This window comes from Thamnophis elegans, chromosome 1, assembly GCF_009769535.1.
Source record: "Thamnophis elegans isolate rThaEle1 chromosome 1, rThaEle1.pri, whole genome shotgun sequence".
Lineage (NCBI taxonomy): Eukaryota > Metazoa > Chordata > Lepidosauria > Squamata > Colubridae > Thamnophis > Thamnophis elegans.
The window spans coordinates 142,134,411-142,157,239 of record NC_045541.1 but is presented as its reverse complement, the minus strand read 5'-3'; the positions used below and the strand labels follow the sequence as shown (position 1 = coordinate 142,157,239).

At 41.2% G+C, this 22,829-nt stretch overlaps 1 protein-coding gene across 1 annotated transcript in view; it reads left to right on the top strand.

Moving 5' to 3' along the window:
- The window catches only part of LOC116506202 (alpha-1-antitrypsin-like), a 32,355-nt gene extending 15,894 nt beyond the window's left edge, over nucleotides 1-16,461 (top strand). The window contains exons 3-6 of the mRNA XM_032213851.1: nucleotides 10,778-11,450; nucleotides 13,378-13,648; nucleotides 15,083-15,230; nucleotides 16,270-16,461. Coding sequence (XP_032069742.1) covers nucleotides 10,778-11,450; nucleotides 13,378-13,648; nucleotides 15,083-15,230; nucleotides 16,270-16,461 — 1,284 coding nt within the window. The remainder of the gene's footprint in view (nucleotides 1-10,777; nucleotides 11,451-13,377; nucleotides 13,649-15,082; nucleotides 15,231-16,269) is intronic.
- Nucleotides 16,462-22,829: the final 6,368 nt, after the last annotated feature.

The window sequence follows — 22,829 nt, the reverse complement described above, 5'->3', positions numbered from 1 at the left end:
CTTTGCACCTTTTCTTGTGCAGAGCTACTTTCCTCCGGTTAATTCAATAGCTATAACTTTTTCTCATGCCAACTTTCTTCACAAAATGTCTGCTTTCTTGGGAGACATCAAGGCATTACTCACATATGACAAATCCTTTTAGGGGGTCAGGAATAGTGTTTCAGAAATTGTTCCTTCTAATCTAATCAAGATCATGTGAGGTACTAATACCAGTCTATAAAGCCTTAGTAAGACCACACCTAGAATACTGCGTCCAATTTTGGTCACGACACTATCAAAAAAGATGTTGAGACTCTAGAAAAAGTGCAGAGAACAGCAACCAGGATGATTAGGGAACTGGAGATTAAAACATATGAAGAATGATTGCAGGAACCGGACATGGCTAGTCTAGTGAAGAGAAGGACCAAGGGAGACATGATAGCAGTGTTCCAATACTTGAGGGGTGGTCACAGAGATGAGTGGGTCAATCTATTTTCCAAAGCACCAGAAGACCAGACGAGGAATAATGGATGGAAACTGAGAGATTCAACCTAGAAATAAGCTAATTTTCTGACAATCAACCAATGAAACAGCTTGCCTTCAGAAATTGTGGAAGCTTCATCATCGGACATTTTCAAGAAGAGACTGGGCTGCCATCTGTCAGAAGTGGTGTAGGGCCTTCTGCTTGGTGAGGGCGGTGGACTAGATTACATACCAGGTCCCTTCCAACTATTCTATTCTATTTTTTCTATTCTATTCTATTCTATTCCATTCCATTCTATTCTATTCTATTCCCGAATAGAAATAGAGATAATCTGAAGCTGTTAACAAGAATGCAAGTTCTTAAATATTTCTATTTGTAAAAAGCAACATTCTCAATGCATCTTTGAAGCCTTTAATTTTGGATGCATCATAAAATCATGTCTAAATCTTTCTAAGATGTCAGGTGATGAGAGGAACATACAACAACTTTCCAATATCCATAAAATGTATGTATGTGTGTGCATGTGTGTGTGCGTGCGTGCATGCACGCATTTATCTGAACTGATCATCTAACAATTTAGATACTGTGAAAAAAGAGATCAGAAAGTAATCCCTCCTTTTGTTTGAAATAAATAAAAAGATTGAAGTGTGTATTGTTTAGTTACATATTTATTTATTTATTACATATATACCTCACCCATTTGGCTAACAAAGCTCCCTGCATTCACAAGGGTTTCAGCTGATGAAAATGTGTTCCCAAATATGAGAGAGAAAGAGAGGGGGGAGGGAGGGAGGGGGAGAATAAAAATAAAGTCACATGTATATACAGCATAAGCTGAACTAGTTACCCTTCCACTTATGAGTCAGAGGACCTAGCTGGCCAATAAGAGCCTTTTCAGTAGTAGCTCCGACCCTTTGGAACGACCTCCCCATGGAGATTCGTACCCTCACCACCCTCCAGACCTTCCGCACAGCCCTTAAGATCTGGCTATCCCGCCAGGCCTGGGGTTAAAGATTGGGATCCGTCCCCACCCGAATGATGTATGAATGTTGCTTCTATTTTTTAATTTTGTATTGTCTGTATATGTCATCCCCTCCCTATAGGTTGTAAGCCACCCTGAGTCCCCTCAGGGAAAAGGGCGGCCTATAAATAAAAGCAATCTATAATCTATAATCTATAATTGAAGATTCTACAGTTCATTCCAGGGTGCAAAGACCAAACAGATACAGAGAGAACAAAGTCATACAGTAAATACAGTTCTCTTGGCAAATACCATTTTTGTTATATTTGCTATTAAGTAAGCTGTTGCTAACTAAATATTCATGAATGAATATATACATATATACCTGGGGTCAATTGATCGCCATCTGAAACCTTCCCAGCTGACTTCCCACAACAAAATCAATGGGGAAAACTAGATTCACTTAAAAATCATGGCAAAAAAGTGATAAAATCTAGCACAACTCACTTAACAATCACCTTAGTTAGCAAGGGAAATTCTGATCCCAGTTATGGTCATAAGCCAAGCCCTGCCAGAACTTTATTTCTTTTTTCTAAACCTGAGCTAGGACAGTAGTCCCTGGCAGCCTTCATTCTGAATTACTTTTCCATACATCTCCCCGTGGAGATCCAGACCCTCGCCACCCTTCAGGCTTTCCGCAAAGCCGTTAAAACCTGGCTGTTCTGGCAGGCCTGGGGCTGATGAGTTCCCAGCCCCACTCGAATTGTTGCGGCTGTTGATGAGTTTTTAATCTGTTTGTATTTGTCTGTCTTTTCATTTTTTGTATTTCCCCTTTCCCCTATTTAGTTTGTTACCACCCTGGGTCCCCTCGGGGAATAGGGCGGCATACAAGTTCAATAAAACTAAACTAAACTAAACAGCTATTTTCCCCTCCCCAGTTATTTTAGTTACTGGTAGAGTACAACAAACAAGTGAAACAACAAAATATAGTAATGATTATGCAGCAAAAGCAATTGTCCACGTTGTGGTGATGAAAATAAACTAAATGTGAAAAAGAAAAAGGAACATGAAAAGAATGCATGTTTAGATGTGTTTAGGTATGTGTGTGTGTGTGTGTGTGTGTGTGTGTTCCTTAAACCTATTAAATCTAGACCAAGTTGAATCATATTGTTCCATTTTCTCATTTCCACAAAATAGAACTTTTGAAAATGGATAACAAACACATTTTAATTTATCTTTAATTTTTTCATTCAATTTTTTATAGATGCCCAATTCAATCAAGTGACATTCTTGAATCTTTCCATTTAGAATTATTCTCTTTGCCAAATCTAGCCTTTGCCAAATCTAGTCCTTGCTTTTTTATAAAACAACAACTTCTGTATTTCCCCAGCAACATCATAGGGTAACTTATAATAATACATGCATGCATGCATACATATATATCCCCTTCCATTCTTCTAAAGTCCTGCCTCTTTATTTTGACCTATTTCCTGCTTTAGATTTTATTTTAATTTTTACAAAAAGTCTCCTTTTTGTAATGCATATTGCTATTTCTTTATGGTCAATCCCTGATTTTTTGGCTTATATTGCTATTGATAATCATATTTGTCATATTCATCCATTTATATGCATGCCAAACCACTATTATTATTTCTGCTATCACCACTCTGCTTCCTAGTAGCACTGCACATTTAAAATATGATTCAGAAATCTTTTTGGAGGTCTTGGACAAATACTCTGCAATTCAGGCACAGAAATCTGAACAAACCCAGGTTTGAATAGCAGCGACATGGTATGATTGCACGAGATTGTATGAGATTCAAAAGCACAGTCTTGCCCTTTATTCATCCATTCTTTCTACATCTTTCCAAAGGAGTAGAATTATAGCTGGTCCTAGACTTATGAACGTAGTGGAGCCCAACATTTCTGTTGTTAAGTGAAACATTTGTTAAATGAGTTTTGCCCCATTGCACAACCTTTCTTGCCACAGTTGTTAAGTAATTCTCTCCAGTTGATAAATTAGTTATGTCAAGATTGAACCACTTTGCTTCTTTCAAACCTTAATGCTTTTCAACTTGCCAATGAACTGGGGGAGGGAAGAAGGAAATAGAATGTTGAGAATGTGTGGACTGTGAGAGCCTGGAGAATGTGTGCATGGACAGTGAAAGCCAAGATCACCAATGCAGGTGCTTGAGAAAGAAATGGACTGTTCCCATAACAAAAGGACCTCTCATAATTGAACAATGCGATCACCAGGGGCAGGGAGAAGAGAAAGCTATTATTTAACTAAGCAAGCATTTGCACAAGAATACCAGAGATGGTTTTGTTTTATTTATTTGTTTGTTTTGTCAAACGTGTATAAGATAATAGATATAAGTATATACAAGATTATGAGTACATGAAATGGATATGAATAAATGGGGTTGTTAGGACAGGAGCGGTAGGCACACTGGTGCGCTTATGTATGCCCCCTACAGACTTCTTAGAAATGTGGTGAGATCAACAGTGGACAGTCTAAGGTTAAAGGTGTAGAGGTTTGGGGCAGAAATCACTGAGTCAGGTAAAGCTTTCCAGGCATTGACCACTCTGTGCTGAAGTCGTATTTTCTGCAATTGAGTTTGGTACGGTTTACCTTAAGTTTGTATCTATTATGTGCTCATGTACTGTTGTGATTGAAGCTGAAGTCGTCATTTACAGGTAGAACATTGTAGTAGATAATTTTATGTATGTTATGCTTAGGTCAGACTGAAGGCGGTGTAGTTCTAAGTTTTCTAAGCCCAAAACGTCAAGTCTGGTGGCATAAGGTATTCTGTTGCGAGCAGTAGAGTAGAGGACTCTTCTCATGAAATATCTCTGAACTCATTTAATTATGTTAATGTCTGATATGCAGTGCGGAATCCAGACAGTTGAGCTGTATTCGATAATTGGTCTAGCAAATGTTTGTATGCTTTGGTTAGTAGTACAGTGTTACCAGAGAAGAAACTACACAGGATTAAGTTAACAACTCTTAATGCCTTTTTGGCAATGTTGTTAACAGTGGGCTCTGGCACTTAGATAATTAGAGATGAGTACTCCAAGGCATGGGTGGGTTCTAGATTCTTTTATTGCCGGTTTGCTCAGGGACGCGCTTTGCGTGCGTGCTTGATATGCACTATGCACACATGCACAGAAGCAAAAAAAAAACAAGATGTCATCGCCTATAGCTCCATCAATAGAACTGGTTCAGGGGCGTGGGCGGCCAAGTTACTACCTACTCAGACAAACAGGGCCAAACCGGTAGGAACCCACCTCTGCTCCAAGGTCCTTGAGAGGGTGAAAGTCATTTACAAATTCGTATCTGCCCAGCTTACATTTTGTGTTCTGATTTGTTTTGCCAGTGTGTAAGACAGTGTTGGTTGAAATTTGAAGTTGCCAATTGTTTGACCATTCTGACACATAGTCAAGGTCTTTCTGAAGAGTAGCAGTATTGTTGGTGGTATTGAATAGTTTTACATCATCAGCATAGAGACCACAGTTGCTTATAATATGATCACAAAGGTTATTTATGTAAAGTATGAAGAGTGTTGGTCCTAAAATGCTGCCTTGGGGAACATCACTGTTAACAGGTGTAGGATTTGATAGGACATTCCCTATTTTAATCACTTGTTGCCTGTTTGACAGGAATGCAGTTATCCAATTATGCAGGGGTCCAGAAGTGCCATAAGATTTTAGTTTTAGAAGTAGTTTGTCATGTACTACTGAACCAAAGGCTTTACAGAAGTCTTTGTAAATTGCATCTATTGCTTTGCCTTGGTCAAGTTGTGTAGTCCATATGTTTTTGCAGGGTAGGTGTTGCAGATTAGAGGACATTTTTTTCTGAAACCAAATTGTTTGTTATAGAGCAGGTTGTTTGTCTCTTAAGTGGAGGGCAATGGATTGGTTTATGATTGATTCCATAACAGGGTCAATTAGAAATTCAAGTAAATGAGGGCAGTTATGATATTGTTGCCATTAGAGAAACTTGGTGGGATGAAACCACAATTGGAACACACAGCTAGAAGGATTTAAATTATTTAAAAGAAATAGACCAAATAAAAGAGGAGGTAGAGTTGCACTATATATAAGAAATAACTACATCTCTACAGAAATAGAGCACAACAATGATGAGAACTATCTTGAATGCATTTGGATCAATATTAAAGGGGGAGAACGACATTGCTATAGGTCTATACTACAGGCCACCCAACCAAGCAGAGGAAGTAGATGAACTTTTTGCTAGTCAGCTAACTAAGGTATGTAGGAAGCACACCACAATAGTAAATGGGGATTTTAACTACCCTGACATCAACTGGGAAACAAACACTGCAGCAAATGGAAGATCCAACAGGTTCCTAACAAACCTAGCAGACAATTTTGTTTCCCAAAAGGTAGAGAAGGGATCAGCCATATTGGACTTAATTCTCACTAACAGAGAGGAAATGATAGAAGGTATTGAAGCTGCAGGAACCTTGGAGGCAAGCAATCATGCAGTACTGGAATTCAACATTATGCAAACACAAGTAGTAGAACAAAGTCAAACTAGAGTATTGAACTTTAAGAGAGCTAATTTCAATAAACTTAGAGAGAGTTTGGGAAGGATTCCATGGATGAGAATCCTCAAGGGGAAAACAACTCAAGCTTGGGAAATTTTGAAAACTGAGATTATAAAAGCCCAGTCTAACACAATACCAATGAAGAAGAAAAATAACAGCTCCCAAAAGAAACCAGCATGGCTGCATAAAGAACTTTCTGAGAAATTGAAAGACAAAAAAGATATAAGTGGAAAGAGGGGCAGAATATCAGCAAATTGCCCGAGCCTGTAAAGATGAACTGAGGAAAGTCAAGGCTCACAATGAAGAAAGGTTTGCCACAAAAGTAAAAAATAACAAAAAAAGTATGGTACGGACTGGCAGGAGGAGTGAATGAGTGAGTGGCGACTGGACGGGTGGGGGGAGTGAAATTCTGGTACTGTCCCACTGGATGAAAGGGTTCTAAAATGTACAGTACCGGTGCAAACCAGGAGCAACCCACCCCTGATGCACAAATATAGTGTATGGAGAGCAGAAGAGCTAATAACTGTTTTTTTCCCCCTTTTTTCTTTTGGGGAGTGGATGAATTGATACAAACATTTACTAATATAATACGATGTTGGCTATGTAATAGTATACATGAAAATGAAAAATAAAAAACTTTTTGAAAAAAAAAAGAACTGGCTGAATACCACCTCTGGATCCTGTGGAATGACTTGCATGCATTACACTCAAAGCACAGAGTTCCTCCCTATGCTAGGGATTAGCGTCTCTTTAGAGAAAACACACCTCTTCCAAATGATAACTTACCACCACTGGGCTTGTCAAAAGCTGTTGCCTCCGTGTTTAATTAGCATAGAGCTCTGAGGCGAAATAACAGCTTCTGTGGGAAGGCATAATAATGAGATTCCCTTGGGTTTGGCATGCTTAAAGGGAAAGCTTTCTATTTCATGGAATGAAATCTTCGCTCCAAAGTTCCCAGAACTACAAATTATAACCTGGTGCCACCTGTCATAACATTTTGGTTCCTTTCTTCAGCAACTCCGTTTCTTTAGTCAGTTTTCAAATTTTTGAAATGGGTAACCTGACTGTTAACAAGAGTGCAAGTTCTTAAATATTTCTATTTGTAAAAAAGTAACATTCTCAATGCATTTTTGCAGGCTTTAATTTTGGATGCATCATAAAATCTTGTCTAAATCTTTCCAAGATGTCAGGTGATGAGAGGATCATACAACAACTTTCCAATAGCCATAAATGTATGTATAGTGTGTATGTGTGTGTATTTATCTGATCTGATCAACTAACAATTTAGATACTGTGAAACAAGGAGATCAGAAAGTAATCTCACCTTTTGTTTGAAATAATTAAAAAGATTGAGGTGTGTATTGTTTAGTTACATATTGATTGATTTATTACATATATACGTCACCCATTTGGCTAACAAGACTCCCTGCATTCACAAGGGTTTCAACTGATGAAAATGTGTTCCCAAATGAGAGAGAGAGAGAGGAGGAAGGGAGGGAGGGAGAGAGAGAGGGAGAGAGAGAGAGAGGGAGGGAGGGAGAGAGAGAGAGAGAGAGAGAGAGAGAGAGAGAGAGAGAGAGAGACTGTGCATGTATATAAATATACATATACATATATCCATGGGTGGAGAGATAGAGAATAAAAGTAAAGTCACATGTACATACAGCATAAGCTGAACTAGTTACCCTTCCACTTATGAGTCAGAGGAAATAGCTGGCCAATAATTGGAGATTCTACACTTCATTCCAGGGTTCAAAGAAATCAAAGAAGGAACAGATACAGAGAGAACAAAGCCATACAGTAAGTACAGTTCTCTTGGCAAATACCATTTTTGTTACATTTGCTATTAAGTAAGCTGTTGCTAACTAAAAATTTATGTATATGTATATGTGTATGTGTATGTGCATGTGCATGTGCATATGCATGTGCATATGCATATGCATATGCATATGTATATGTATATGTATATGTATGTATGTAATGTCAGCCTATCTATACATTACATGGTATCCTTAAGTATTTTGAAATTTAGTGGTAGTGTCAAGATTGGGGGATTCTGGGCAGTATATACAATAAGATTGGAAGCATATAATGCTGTCCCGCCCCCTAAAGTACTGTTACTGTTGCTTTATCTATTTACCAGAAAATAAAAATAAATGTTCTTTTTTTAAAAAAATCCTCCCTTCCTCTTGCCACTCCCTTCTAAGTGAGCATTTATTGCACTGATGCTATTGTTAAAATCTTTTTTCTTTCATTATGTATTTTGTTAAAGTAGATAAAATGTTGAACTGAGCTTGCAAAAACTAACATGGATGACTTGGGAAAGTATTACAATCTACCCTATTTCTATATTACTACTAGTTGTAATTTTATGGTAGGGATAAAATGAAGGGAGACAATTTTATATTCAGCCTTGAACTTCCAAGGAAAAAGTTGTCAAATGCAATAAGTAACTACATATATTATTACTGTTAGAAAGGCAGCTTGATGTACTGTGTGGTTACAGGTACTAAGCTAAACACTATGAGACAAAGCCATAAGAAGAAGTTGTCAAGAAAACTGCAGGGACTTAGCCATGGTTACCTCAAGTCAAGATTGAATCAAAGACATAACATACATATATATACACATACATACATACATACATCTAATAATAATAAATCAATAAAATGATGGAAGACCTCGCTCAAACTACCATTTAATATGTAGTAAAAGTGTGAAAAATAAATGCAAAAAAATAAATATATCTCCTGCTTAGCTGATTGTAGCTTTGTTTGATAACTACAGCCATCAAACAAAACTACAGCGAGGTTTTCTTGGAGAGATTTCAAATTAAAACATCACAGTTCTTTGGGGAATCTAGTCCTAACAGTCCTCCTAGAAAAAAAAATACCTTTTCATCTAAACGATACCAATATTTTATTGGAATTGTACCATTCGTAAACAATTCTAATGTGTTTCTTCAAAAGATATAAATAATACAATTTAGATATAAATAATACGGAATGTAAGCAGTGATAGCAATTCAAGCAACTAAAATATCTGAAGGTGAAGTTAGAGAGCAAGAGAAAGATTATTTGAGAATAAGAAATTGGCAAAAAAAGATTTCTGTATTACCAGAAGGACTGTACAGGTTGACCGACAAACAAAAAACAAAAAATCCAGACGAAAACTATTCTACAACTATAATTAAGGAAGGACTCCTGCAGAATTATATGAAATTACAACTACCGATAGCAGTTATGTAGAAATAGGGTACACTGTAAATTACTATCCCAAGTAATCCACCTTAGTTTTTCTATAAGCATAAAATATATGAAATCATTTCATATGCATGAAATATATGAAAATTAAGAATGTCTCAAATTGATAAAAGAACTTCAAGGATAGATATGGTGTATATAAGAAGTAGCATGCTAGATCAGACCAGATCAGTCCTAACTAGTTTATAATCTGATTCAGGGGTGGGTTCTGGCTGCGCAGCATGCGCAGTGCAACAAAAATTACATGCGCAGAAGGCAAAAACAAGATGGCCTACATCACTGTAGGTGCCTACAGCACTGCCGAGAGAACTGGTTCAGGGGCATGGTAGGCCTGGGTCGCTGCCTGTTCCAGTGACCCAGGCCGCCAAGTTACTACCAGTTTGGCCGAACCAGTCCGAACCAGTAGGAACCCACCTCTGATCTGCTTCTTTGGTGAAACTCAAATACAATATGTGACCTCAATAACACCCACCCTTGGCAACACATGAGCTCAACAACATCCTGTACTCATCCAGAAATGTTGATACTAGCATAATGACCAATAGCATTTAGTCTTATAGACTGCTTCACAGTGCTTTACTCTAAGTGGTTTACAGAGTCAGCCTATTGCCTCCAACAATATGGGTCCTCATTTTACTGACCTTGGAAGGCTTGAAGGCTTGAACCTGTCAGGATCAAACTGCTGACAGTTGGCAGAATTAACCTGCAATACTGCATTCTAACCTCTGCATCACTATGGCTCTGATAAAAGACATGATCTCTAATACTGGGAAGATATATAGCTGTTATGGATAATTGCTTTCAAACATTAAAAAAGAGAAAGAAGAGTTATTTTGCCCATGGGTGATAAAAATATAATAAATATACAAAATATAAAGCCACAACAACAACAACATTGCAAGCCACTGTATGTAAAAAGGAAGCAAACTGCATACTCACTAGTACTAATGATGCTATCTAATTTGGGTAATGAAATGTCTGCAAGCAAATAACAATCTCCAAAACAACAAGGACTCCACACAAATATAAGAAACAGATGGGCAAATATGTGGGGCAATATATGAAACATTTGCACCAACCTAGAACTAAGGAGTTAGAACAATGCCTAAAGGATGGTTGTGCTATAAATACTCATTCTTAAGACAAGAATCTAGAGAAAGATGCTGAAAGTAGTAAAGAGATAGAAATAAATAAGATTGGATATAATATAGTAATAGTTATTTCTCTGTGATCAGCGTGGAACTTTAACAAATGAGACTAGGGTAAATATTGCCAGTTTAACTATATCATTAAATTCAACTGATATTTTCATTTGAGAAATAGTGATTTATGTTGAGAAATAGTGGCATCTGCTGGTGGGAACTAGTATGGCATTGTAGCTAAGAACTGGTGGTATTGTATGCAATATTTATTTATGCCTATAACATACCAGAGTTTAATTGAATTGTCTTTTAAATGAATCAAATCAAAAATAATCTGCTAAATGAACAAATGCATTTTCTTTTTCACAATTTCTTAGAGGAGGAAAATGAAAACCATCTTTCTCTTGTTGTTTATTGCTGGAATCCTTGCTGACAATTCTTACTCTCAAATTTCTATCCATCCTAACGAGAATAATTGTGACAGTTACCAGTATGAACCTAACCCAAGAGATGCCTGGACACCAATACAAGTATTAGTTGACAGTAATTCTGACTTTGCCTTCAAGCTCTTCAGGGAGGTCTCCTCCAGTGAGAGCCATCAAGGTGGCAGAAGCAAGAGCAATGCTGTCTTCTCTCCCTTATGCATCTCCTCTGCCTTTGCAATGCTGGCTTTGGGTGCAAAGGATAACACTTTAGATCAGATTTTGAAAGGACTTGATTTTAGGCCATCAGAGATCCCGGAGAGGATGATACATGAAGGCTTCCGTGAACTCACATGCATGCTAAATAATGGAGGAGTTGGACACCAGATGGAAATCGGGAAATGTCTCTTTGTGCAAAACCAGCTATATCCTGAAGAGCAGTTCTTAAGTGGCCTCAAAAACCTATATGGAGGAGACATCTTTTGGGAAAACTTCAAGAACACTGCAGCAACTGAGCAGCACATCAACAGCTACATCAAAAGGAAAACCCGTGGGAAGATTTCTAAGCTTGTCGATGAGGTCAATCCCATCACTGAAGTTCTGCTAGTTAGCTATATTTATATGAAAGGTAAAACAAATTAACAGGCTTTTGGACTTTTTTTCCAGACCTCAGTTTCCTGTCACATATTATATTATGGCCTGGGCAGGCATTCATTGGAATTATGAAACTAGAGGCGGGGGGGGGGTGAGGTTCTCCCTCCAAAATCCCTAACACCACACTGGCAGTTCTTTGCTAGATAGCATCAAAGAAGAAAGGATAATAATTGTATTCAAGCTGAAGTTCATTCTGTATGCAGTTCTGCTTTTTCTTAATCTTCTGCCTTTTTTTCCTTTTTGTTTACCAATCCTTCCTCCTACCCACACAAACCTTTATTCTGCCAACTGATTCTGCTCAGCAGAGGTCCTACTCTGACATTACCATGGTTTGGGTGAAACAGGAGTTAGTACCACTGATATCTATCTTTAGAAACTATAAATTCAAGCTATTTAGTTACTAAAGTTATATTCCTCTGGCAGTCAGGTTCCAAAGCAATATCTGGCTTCAGAATCAGAATTGAGCTGGAAGGGATCTTAGAGGTCTTCCAGTCCAACCCCTGCTCAAAGCAGGAGACCCTATACCACTTGAGACAAGTGGCTGTGCAGTCTTTTCTTAAAAACCTCCAGTGATGACGCACCCACAACTTCTGAAGGCAAAGCTGTTCCACTGGTTAATTGTCCTCACTGTTAGCAAGTTTCTCCTTAATTCCAGGTTGCTTCTCTCCTTGATTAGTTTCTTGTCTTGCCTTCTGGTGTTTTGGAAAATAAATTGACCCTCCCCCACCCTCAAGTATTGGAATACTGCTATCATGTCCTTCTTTTCTTCACTTCTTTCTCTTCTGTTTTGCTGGCTCTGTGTATTGCCCCATCTACTATCCAGACTTTTTTGCATTTCTTATTGACATTTGTTACGTCTGGGGTGCTGTATGGCAGGTGTTTGTCTGTCAGAGTTCTAAAGTGACCCAGTTCTTGTTTGTAGGCAAGTGATATTTCTTGCAGATATTCCAAAGTCTTTACTACTTTGTCATGCTATTGTTTGTAGTCAGTCTGTGTGATTCTCTTGCAGTAGCTAAGCAGGTGGCTATTATTTATTCAGTTTCTTTGCAGAGGCGACAATTGCAGTCTGCTGCTTCCTTCTTAATTCTGACTGTACATGTGTTTATTTTTATGGGCTTAGTCTTGTGTAGCCAGAATTAGCCCCTCTGTCTGTTTCTTCAACTGTTTGGCTCTTAGCCATTGTCAGATCTTGCTGTTATCTGCTTACCTGCCAGCTTTTATGTGTACTGGCCATGGATTATTTTGTCTTGCTATATTTAATAATTTATTCTTTTTTATATTCTGTCTTTATTATTTGTACAAATAATCCAAGGTGGGGAATGTATCCAATACACCAGAGGTGGATTGCTAACTTTTTTACTACCGGTTCGGGCGTTCTCCCAGGGTGGGAGCTTTGGGTGGGCGGAGTCTGCCACCACTGTTACTACCGGTTCACACAATCCGGGCCGAACCGGCAGCAACCCACCTCTGCAATACACCTTCCTCTTCCTATTTTCCACACAAAAAGAACTCTGTGAGGTGAATTGGGTTGAGAGAGAGTGATTGGCCGAAGCTGTCTTTCACAGCTAAAATGGAACTAGAACTCACAGTCTCTGACTTTCTAGCCTGATGCTTTAGTCATTACATTAAATTGTTTTTTTTTTATTCTTCGTTCGATTTTTCTTGCAAACCAGTTTGGCCTCCCCAGTATTTATTAAGCCTTCATGGTGTACTAGTTTCTCCCTGCAGCTCTACAAGGGTTGAATAAGCAACCAAGGGACACAGAACCTCCCCAGTCAGTAAACACCAAATTAAGATTTCCTCCCTCTCTTCCATAATTTCTCACACCGATTTCTCTTAACTCCGCAATTGTATGGCCCACAGTTCAAAATTACTTACTAATATATCTCTTCTTTTTTAAGCTAAATGGAAGAAGCCTTTTAATCCAAAGTACACAGAGGAGCACAACTTCTATGTGAATACTCACACGGTTGTGAAAGTGCCAATGATGTTCCAAATGGGCATGTTTGAAATTGGACGTGATGAAGAGAACTTTTGTACAATTTTGAAAATGCCCTATGAAGGTCACACTGCTGCATATTTTATCCTGCCTGACAAAGGGCAGCTTGAGAGGGTGGCCAGCAGTTTATCACATGGAGTTTTACAGAAATGGAAAAGTATCCTTTCAAAAAGGTAAGTAAAATAGATTAAGCACAACAATGGTGGGATGTGCTTCTAAAAGCAAGACTATCTTTATATACAATCTGTGTCCAGAGGTGGGTTGCTACCTGTTCGGCCTGGATCGGCCAAACCGGTAGTAGCAGCGATGGGAGGCTCCGCCCACCCACCCAGATGCTTCTGCGCTTGCCCAGAAGTGTCATGCGCAAGTGAGCACACCCAAACCGGTACAAAAAAAATAGCAACCCACCTCTGTCTGTGTCCCTCCACACTATTTTCTCACTAATGACAGATCCTGAAAGTCATTCAGCAACATCTGAAGGGACACAAATTTCCTACTTACACAGTGAAAGAAAGATCTCCCACTGTCTCTGGGAGGACGTGGGGGAGGGAAGTCAAAGTAAACACAGAGTCACACCACATGAAACAAAAACAAAACAGTGATTGGCATAACCCAACAGAAGACTAATTATCAACCAGTTGCTTCTTATGAACAAGGCTTCAAACTAAAACTCATAATACTGAATTCAGCACTTATAATTCATGCAACTGCTGAAACTAGAATAATTGGGGCACCTATTCTTTTGGGCTGGTGATTGCATTTGAAAAGTTCTGAAAATGTTTCGAGCATGTTGTCAAAATGGCGGCCACTGAAAGTTTTTCCCATTCTTAACACGTTTGTAAATTGTCCATAGCTTGACTTAAAACATTTATGTTTTCTACAAATAAACTTGTCCAAAAATCTGACAGAGCTAAAGGTATCCAAAGTGTGTTGATATGTCAGAATGACTTTGGCAGATGGCAGGAAGACCCACAGCCTATGGATGCATTTCCATTCGATAAGCTTGTGGCAAAGCTATTTATAAATGTACTAGGAAGCCCGAAAAGCTTTCTGTTCACCATATTATCAAATTTGAATTTCACAGAAGGTCCCATGAAGGTAGCATTTTAGTAAGCCTGTGAAGATAACATCTCAGCAAAATTGCAGCCAGCAGCTCTTCTTCAGTAACAGTGATGATGATAGCATAATATGATAAGTAGCTACACTGAATACTAATTTGAGCTGGGAGATGCGCACAATAGGCATTAATTCCAACAGGAAAGCAGCTACCTATAAATAAAGGATGAACTTGTCAACTTGCAGGATTCTTAAGTAAGGCAGGAACAAATCAAATGGATTTTCTGAAATGTCACAGAAATTGAGCTTTCAGTTATTTGTGCCAATATTGTTCACAGATATTGTTCAGTTGATATGATCATAGGGAGAGAAAATCATGATATGAAAATTTTCGCAAATAGGCCAGGACAAAGATTTTAGCTTAGTAGTTAAAAGATCTAGGCTATCTAACTGTAGCCTAATCTTGTGAATGTCCATTCCACCACTTTTTCATCAGACAAGATGGGTTTGCACAGCATTCTTAATGTAATTCAGAAATCTTTCTTCGACAGCTCTATAAATGTCTATATACCAAAATGCCTTGTAAGTGGAGAGATTAAGCTGAAGAATATAATGAACTCTCTGGGTGTGGCTGATGTATTCACTGACAAAGCAGATCTGTCCGGAGTCACAGGACAGCCCCATCACAGGCTCTCAGAGGTAAGATACAAGTTCTCCCTTTGCCTGTAAGAGGCATTAGATAGATATACCTCAGTGGTGGAATTAAATTTTTTTTACTACTGGTTCTGTGGGTGTGGCTTGGAGGGCGTGGCATGGTTTGATGGGTGCAGCTTGGTGGGCATGGCTTGGTGGGTGTGGCAGGGGAAGGATACTGTAAAATCTCCATTCCCTCCCCTCTCCAGGGGAAGGTTACTGCAAAATCCCCATTTCCTCCTAATCAGACTCAGGAGGCAGAGAATAGATGGGGCGGGGCCAGCCAGAAGTGCTATTTACTGGTTCTCCAAACTATGCAAAATTTCTGGTATCAGTTCTCCAGAACTGGTCAGAACCTGCTGAATACCATCTCTGATATACCTGATATACCTGTGTATACCTGCATTGCTATTTTATATCAATTGAAACATGATAACTGCTCAAAATCATCTTAGGAATTATACTTTAGTAAAGGTGACAGTATTTCCTGTTAAGAACAACTACCTGTGTTTGTTTATTTGACTACTGTAAGTCTGGAAAGAAATCTTCGTGGTATGCAAGTATTTTATTATAATGTATTTCAAAATGCATAAGTGTAGCATTTTGGTATTTTATGTTTAAAACTGCACCTTTAATGCACTTTTTAAAAGCATACATCACTTTTGAGTATAGAAAAATGATGGATAAATATATTCAGGAAATATATACTTACCAAGGGACGATTATAGTTTGGATATGTACCTACTTTCTGCTTTACTTTTCCTATGAAGTCCTGTTTCTTCTAAATATCTTCTCTGAAAGACTGAAGACAATTCGATATAAGTGGGATCATCTCTTTGGTTATGAAATAAAACAAGAATTGGGTGAATGGGGAGATGGTGTTTCTGCAACTCAAAAAGGGTGGGTTTTTTTTAGACCTTCCCCATTCATTCATTTGTATTCTTTAAAATCGCTTTAGAATTCTGGAAATAACAATCTAAAATAGATTTATATTCGTCTAAAAACAAAATGATATGATCTTTCTCTTCCTATATTTTTTCTCTAGGCCATTCATAAAGCTGTGATAATGATTGATGAGAAAGGAACAGAAGCTTCAGCTGCCACTTCCATGGACATAGTGCCCCTGTCTGCACCTATTGTAATAAAATATAACAGCCCCTTCATATTAATAATTCAAGAACAAAAGACTCAAAGTATAATATTCATAGCAACAATTATTAATCCTGCTGAGAAATAGGTCAGAATGCACCTGGCTATTAATGGCACATATTAAAAAGCAATATCAATAGCACTTAGATTTATATACCACTTCACAGTGCTTTCTCCTCGTGGCTTCTTCTAAAATCACATTTGTTTTCTTCAGAAATCAAACAGGCTTTAAAAGCTTCCATATGTAATTCCTGTTCAGGTTTGCATTAAAAAATGGCTGAAACAATGTCCCGTGTTTTATCAAGACTATTTAACACCAACAACACTTTCTGAGATTCAGGAATCTTCATTCCATGCTGTTCTAATTCAATAAACAGAGTCTGTACGTGCAGCAAATGTTTCTCCACACTGTCTGCTGGTAGCAGCCAGGCCTTTTACAATTATCTTGATAATTATACAACATTGCATGCTGACACACTCACCTGCACACTTCTCAATATTAGCCAAACCTCCTTTGCAGTTTTTAAATCAGCTACATTCAAGAATTGTTCTTCTTCCAAACTTAAAATGAGGTAGGCCAGTGCCTTATAATGCTGCCATTGATCTGCAGCTGCTAATGGCCCCTGGGGTGGATTAATAGCAATATCCCAGAGCTCCTTAGCCTTCAGGAAGAATTCCATTTTTGCAATCCAAATAATATAGTTCTTCTGTCCCGATCGAGGCAGAGAGCTCTCCTTGAAATCAACAACCATCCTGCAAGCCTTCTCAGCCTTGTTCTCTTTTTCTTATAACATAGGCTGCCCCTCAGCTTGATTACAGTTCAGTCTTACTGTGTGCTTGGACTGGCTGGGTGTGTTCTGGGCCCATTAACCTGTCAGAGTTTGTAGTGATCCAGCCAGCACACAAGCAAATAATTCAGCAGGATTCATTATATAGAAGAAACTTCTTTATATAAAAATATATAAAATATATAAAACATGATGCATGTATTCAATACCCATGCAGCTCTTGCAACTTGGTAGCAATAGCAATAGCAATAGCAGTAGACTTATATACCGCTTCATAGGCCTTTCAGGCCTCTCTAAGCGGTTTACAGAGAGTCAGCATATTGCCCCCAACAATCTGGGTCCTCATTTTACCCACCTCGGAAGGATGGAAGGCTGAGTCAACCCTGAGCCGGTGAGATTTGAACCGCTGACCTGCTGATCTAGCAGTAGCCTGCAGTGCTGCATTTAACCACTGCGCCACCTTGGCTCTTCTCTCTGGTAGAGAGAAGAAGAAGTAGTAAGTAGACTCAAGCAAAGACAAACGAACTCTCACAGGACAGTTAAGCTAAGCCATGCCCAGACTCCAGGCTCCATTCAGTGTCTAAAAGGTTTGCTATCACTGCTCTACATCAACATTGTGACAGGCCACAGGTTGAGAGCCACTGATATAAATATTTCCATATTTCATTTTCCCAATATGGATCAAGTTTTATAAATATTTTTAGCTGAGAATACCAGATGGTGCTAGTCTATATTTATTGCTTTTTTCCATGCTACAATAGAGTTACTTTTGAGGAATAGTTCAGGGACCACTCTTTCAAATATCCCATAATCTCTTCCCAACAAATTGATCTCAAGGTATTATGTTTTTTTTTAATCTTTCACTACAAAAATCTCTCCCAAATCTACTCCTGCACTATTGCTGATCTTCAAAATAGCCAGCATTTATTTTGATTTAATGGAATAACACAGAGATGAGTTTCTGCCAGTTCAGTCCGGACTGTGTTGCGAAAAAAGGGTAAAAGTTTGGCTTCTTATATCTCTGGAAGGAAAGGTATGAGAAACATGAAAGTTTGTGCATAATACCTTAGCAGCACAAGGTTTTTGAATATAAAATTTCATTCTCCTACTGCTTTCTAATAGTTCACAAATTGAGTGCAAAGTTGACAGTTTTTGCAAAACCGCCAAAAATAGAGTATTTTTAGCCATTTTTTATTTTCTTTTAAAAAAGACCTTCTGGAAATTTGGTTAAATCATTCTCATTGGAAAGAACATGTTTCAAACCCTGTGATGTAGATGTGGATGTAACAGAAGGAAGCAACAAAAATAGTTTTTTTTAAGGAGCCAACATTTCAACGTTACATCGTGCGGACTTGACAGTCTGAGTCTGCTGATGACACTTTTGCCCCTGGACAGTCCGGCAGGACCTAAACCATCCCGAAGAGATGGTGACTGGGAAGACAAGACCTTGCTGGTCGCAAGGACACTGCAAAGTCCCTGATCGATCCAAGGGAAGCGCTTTCTGTTGGATAGTTAAAGTTAGTCCTCGCTGTTACGAATGAGAGCTCGGCAGCAGCCAGGCGCGTCTTAGCCAATCAGACGCGCCTGTCAGTTGCCGGGCTGTCAGGCGCGCGAGTCTGCGGAACTATAAAAGGCAGACTCGTTCAAACTGTCAGTTGTTCAGCACCAGAGCAGACGAACTCTCCAGTCCAGATGGAGCTGCTTCGCTGCCTCTCTCTACACAGATCATCCTTCTGTTGCTACATTGTTAAACCAGCACCCTGCCTGGTTGTTTCCTGTTACTGTTACAAGTTGTGTTAAAATAAATTGGTTACAGAGTTACCGGACACGAGCCTCTGTCTCATTCCTGAAGATATAATACTGGCGACGAGGACTGGGGACCTGTAACCAGAATAAAAAGAAATCAACTGCCACTTCTAGTCACATCGTCTACACTCCAACCAACTGCCATGGCCGGAATGCCAACGTTTGCCCCTTTTGGGGTTGGAGGTGAAACCTGGGAGGCATTTCTTGAACGGTTTGAATGCTTTTTAATCGCTAACAACCGTCAGGGTCATTCTCAAGCGAGGAAATGTGGATTCTTCCTTACGGCTTGCGGTCCGGAAATGTTTGCCACCGCAAGGTCTTTTGCCGCCCCAAGAGCGGTGTACGACCTCACCTGGCAAGAACTAACAGACGGACTGCAGGCATACTACGCACCTACTCCCTCTCAAATAGCCAGACGCTTCACTTACCGCAGGCGAGTCCAAAAGCCTGCAGAAACGGTCAATCAATTTTTGCAAGCCTTGAGAGTTGCTGCAGCACAGTGTGAGTTCCCAGATCTGGAGGCAAATCTCGCAGAGCAATTCGTCTGTGGCCTAAAGGATATTTTTCTCAGGCGTAGACTTTTGGGCAAGCCTAAGGTCACATTAGCCTATGCCATAGACGAGGCTCGCCCTGCGGAGTTGGCAGATTCATCGTCCAACGAAATAGAACGCTACCTCGCGCAGATGACAGTTGCTGGAGGGTTACCTGCCACTCAAGCCTCAACCATTCCAACGCCTCCTCCGCTCCAGCAGCCAACTTACATTACAAATCTAATTGATGAGCTAGCCCCCCTGCCTGACTATCTACAACAACTTCAGGTAGATAGACTCGGGGCACAACCCCGCTGTCAGCAGCCTCGACAGAATCAAGCCATCAGCCGTTTCCCTTCAAACTCCTCTGCTTGCATTGGCTGTGGCGGAGCGCACACCCGGGCTAATTGCCCCTTCAAGGCAGCGGTTTGCCGCCGCTGCGGAAAGAAAGGACATTTAGCCCATGTCTGCAAAGCCTCACTTCCTACTCCTTCTGCAGCAATCGAGCCACCTCCTCCATATGGTCCTCCTCCACCTCCGCCGAAGAGCTCGCAGCAGCGGAAACCTGCTCAGCGTCAAGACGAATGCTTTAACATCAATCAAGCATCTTCGTCCCTGCATGACACCTCCATCAACTCATCCTCACAGGGTACGGACAAAGTCAATATTAAAATACTGATTGAAGGGAAGCCGTGTCAGATGGAAGTGGACTCCGGCTCATCAAAATCCCTTCTTTCATGGGACACTTTTTCTATGTTGTGCCCCCACGTGAAACGTTGTCACTTGTCAACCCTTAACGCAATTTTAACAGACTATCAAGGCTCCCATATCTCTATCCTTGGTTCATATGCCTTGAGGGTTTCTTATGGCAAGTTTTGCGCTGTTTTACCTGCTTTAATTGTTCAGAAACCCTTACCAGCAATTCTGGGGTTAGAATGGTTTTCTCCCTTGGGTATCTCCCTTCAGGGGATTCATTCTACTGCGGACACGCCCCCAGACATAGCAGCAGTCTTGTCAGACTACACTGATATTTTTGATGGCCAGCTAGGCCATTACAAAGGAAGCCCCATATCCCTTAGCTTGGACCCCCAGGTTGCACCAATCAGACTGAAGGCCCGCAGGGTGCCCTTTGCATTAAGGCCAAAGGTTGAAGCTGAGCTCGATAAGCTCGTGGTGCAGGGCATACTGGAGCCCGTCGACCACTCACCTTGGGAGACCCCCATTGTGATTGCGGTGAAGGCCGACGGCTCCATTAGGATCTGCGCCGACTATAAGTCGACCATCAACCTTGGCCTTCAGGCAAACCCCTATCCAGTCCCTGTTGTACAGCACCTGCTCCACTCCTTGGGGCAGGGCCGTATTTTCGCTAAACTGGATATGGCGCAGGCCTACCAGCAACTCCCTGTGGATGACGATGCGGCGGCTGCCCAAACCATCGTCACCCACCGGGGGGCTTTCCGTTGTCGCCGCCTTCAATTCAGCGTTTCCGTTGCCCCGGGGATTTTCCAGAGCCTCATGGAACGTCTGCTCCATGGGCTCCCTGGAGTGGTACCTTACTTTGATGACGTCCTGATCGCTGCTGACAGCCGCTCAGACCTCATCAAAGTGTTGAGGAAAGTCCTCGACCGTTTCAGGGGCGTGGGTCTTAAATTTAAATGCAGCAAATGTTTCTTTGCTGTGCCCCAAGTGGATTTCCTGGGCTTCACAATTGATGCCCAGGGAATTCATCCTACCCCTTCTAAATTGGCAGCTATCAGGAACGCTCCCACTCCTACTACAAAGGCACAGCTCCAATCGTTCCTGGGGCTTCTAAATTTCTACGTGCCTTTCATCCCTCACAAGGCATCACTAGCCGAGCTGCTACATCGGTTGCTCGACCGATCCGCGCCTTGGCAATGGGGCAGCCGCGAAGCGCATGCGTTCGCGGCTGTCAAATCCCTGCTGACGTCAGAGGCAGTCTTAGTGCAATATAGCAACAAGATGCCCCTGACTCTAGCATGTGATGCCTCCCCTGTCGGTTTGGGGGCTGTTCTGAGTCACGTCCTGCCCAACGGCTCAGAAGCCCCCATAGCTTTTTATTCCAGAACACTGTCCTCGGCTGAGAGGAACTACAGCCAGATTGACAAGGAGGCTCTGGCTGCAGTGTCTGGAATCAAAAAGTTTCACGACTACCTATACGGGCGGCACTTCACCCTATTCACAGACCATAAGCCACTCCTTGGGCTACTGGCTGGTGATAGACCGACCCCTCCTATCCTGTCCCCAAGGATGACCCGCTAGACGGAGTTCTTAGTGGCGTATTCTTACGCCCTGTGCTACCGTCCGGGCAAGCAAATAGGGCATGCAGATGCCCTTAGTCGCTGCCCTCTTCCGGACACGGAAGATCAAGCGGTTCCTTGCCGTTCTGTTCTGGCAATTGCTCAGTTAGAATTGCCATTGACTTCTACCGATGTGGCCGCCTACTCTCGGTCTGACCCCACACTGTCACAGCTATTGAACTGGGTCCTGAGAGGCTGGCCTGCGGGTGAGTTACCACCTCAGTTCAAGCACTTCAAGAACAGACAGTGGGAGCTTTCTATACATTCAGGCTGCCTACTGTGGGGCGACCGTGTGGTCATCCCAACGGTCCTCCGACAGCAGATTCTGCAACGCCTCCATGAAAGTCACCCCGGAGTAAGCAGAATGAAGGCCCTTGTTCGCAGTTTCATTTGGTGGCCAGGTTTAGATGCAGAGATCGAAGCCTGGGTCGCCAAATGCGAAACCTGCCAGCAGTCCCGACCATCTCCTCCTTCCTCTCCCTCCCGGGAATGGGAGATGCCTCGGGGTCCCTGGTCTAGAATACATATAGATTTCGCTGGCCCCTTTCACGGCCAGACTTTCCTTATAGTTGTGGACGCGTACTCTCGATGGGTGGAAGTATTGCTCATGCACTCCACCACATCTGACAGTACTGTGCGAGCCTTGCGACGATTGTTCGCAACCCACGGGTTGCCGGACACAGTAGTGTCCGACAACGGCCCGCAATTCACGTCCACAATGTTCCAAACATACCTGGCCGAGCAAGGGGTCCGCCACGCGCTGGTTGCCCCTTACCACCCGGCCAGCAATGGCCGAGCGGAAAGGGCGGTCAGATCTGCCAAGGAGGCTTTGGGCCGTCTAAACCGTGGAGACTGGCAGGCAAGGGTGGATGCTTACTTATTGGCACAGCACTCCACACCTTGCCCCCTGACACAGAAAAGCCCCGCGGAGATGTTGATGGGCAGGCGCCTGCGGACCACCCTGGATAGATTGCATCCCGTCTATTCAGGAATTCAGTCTGGCAACCTGGGGCC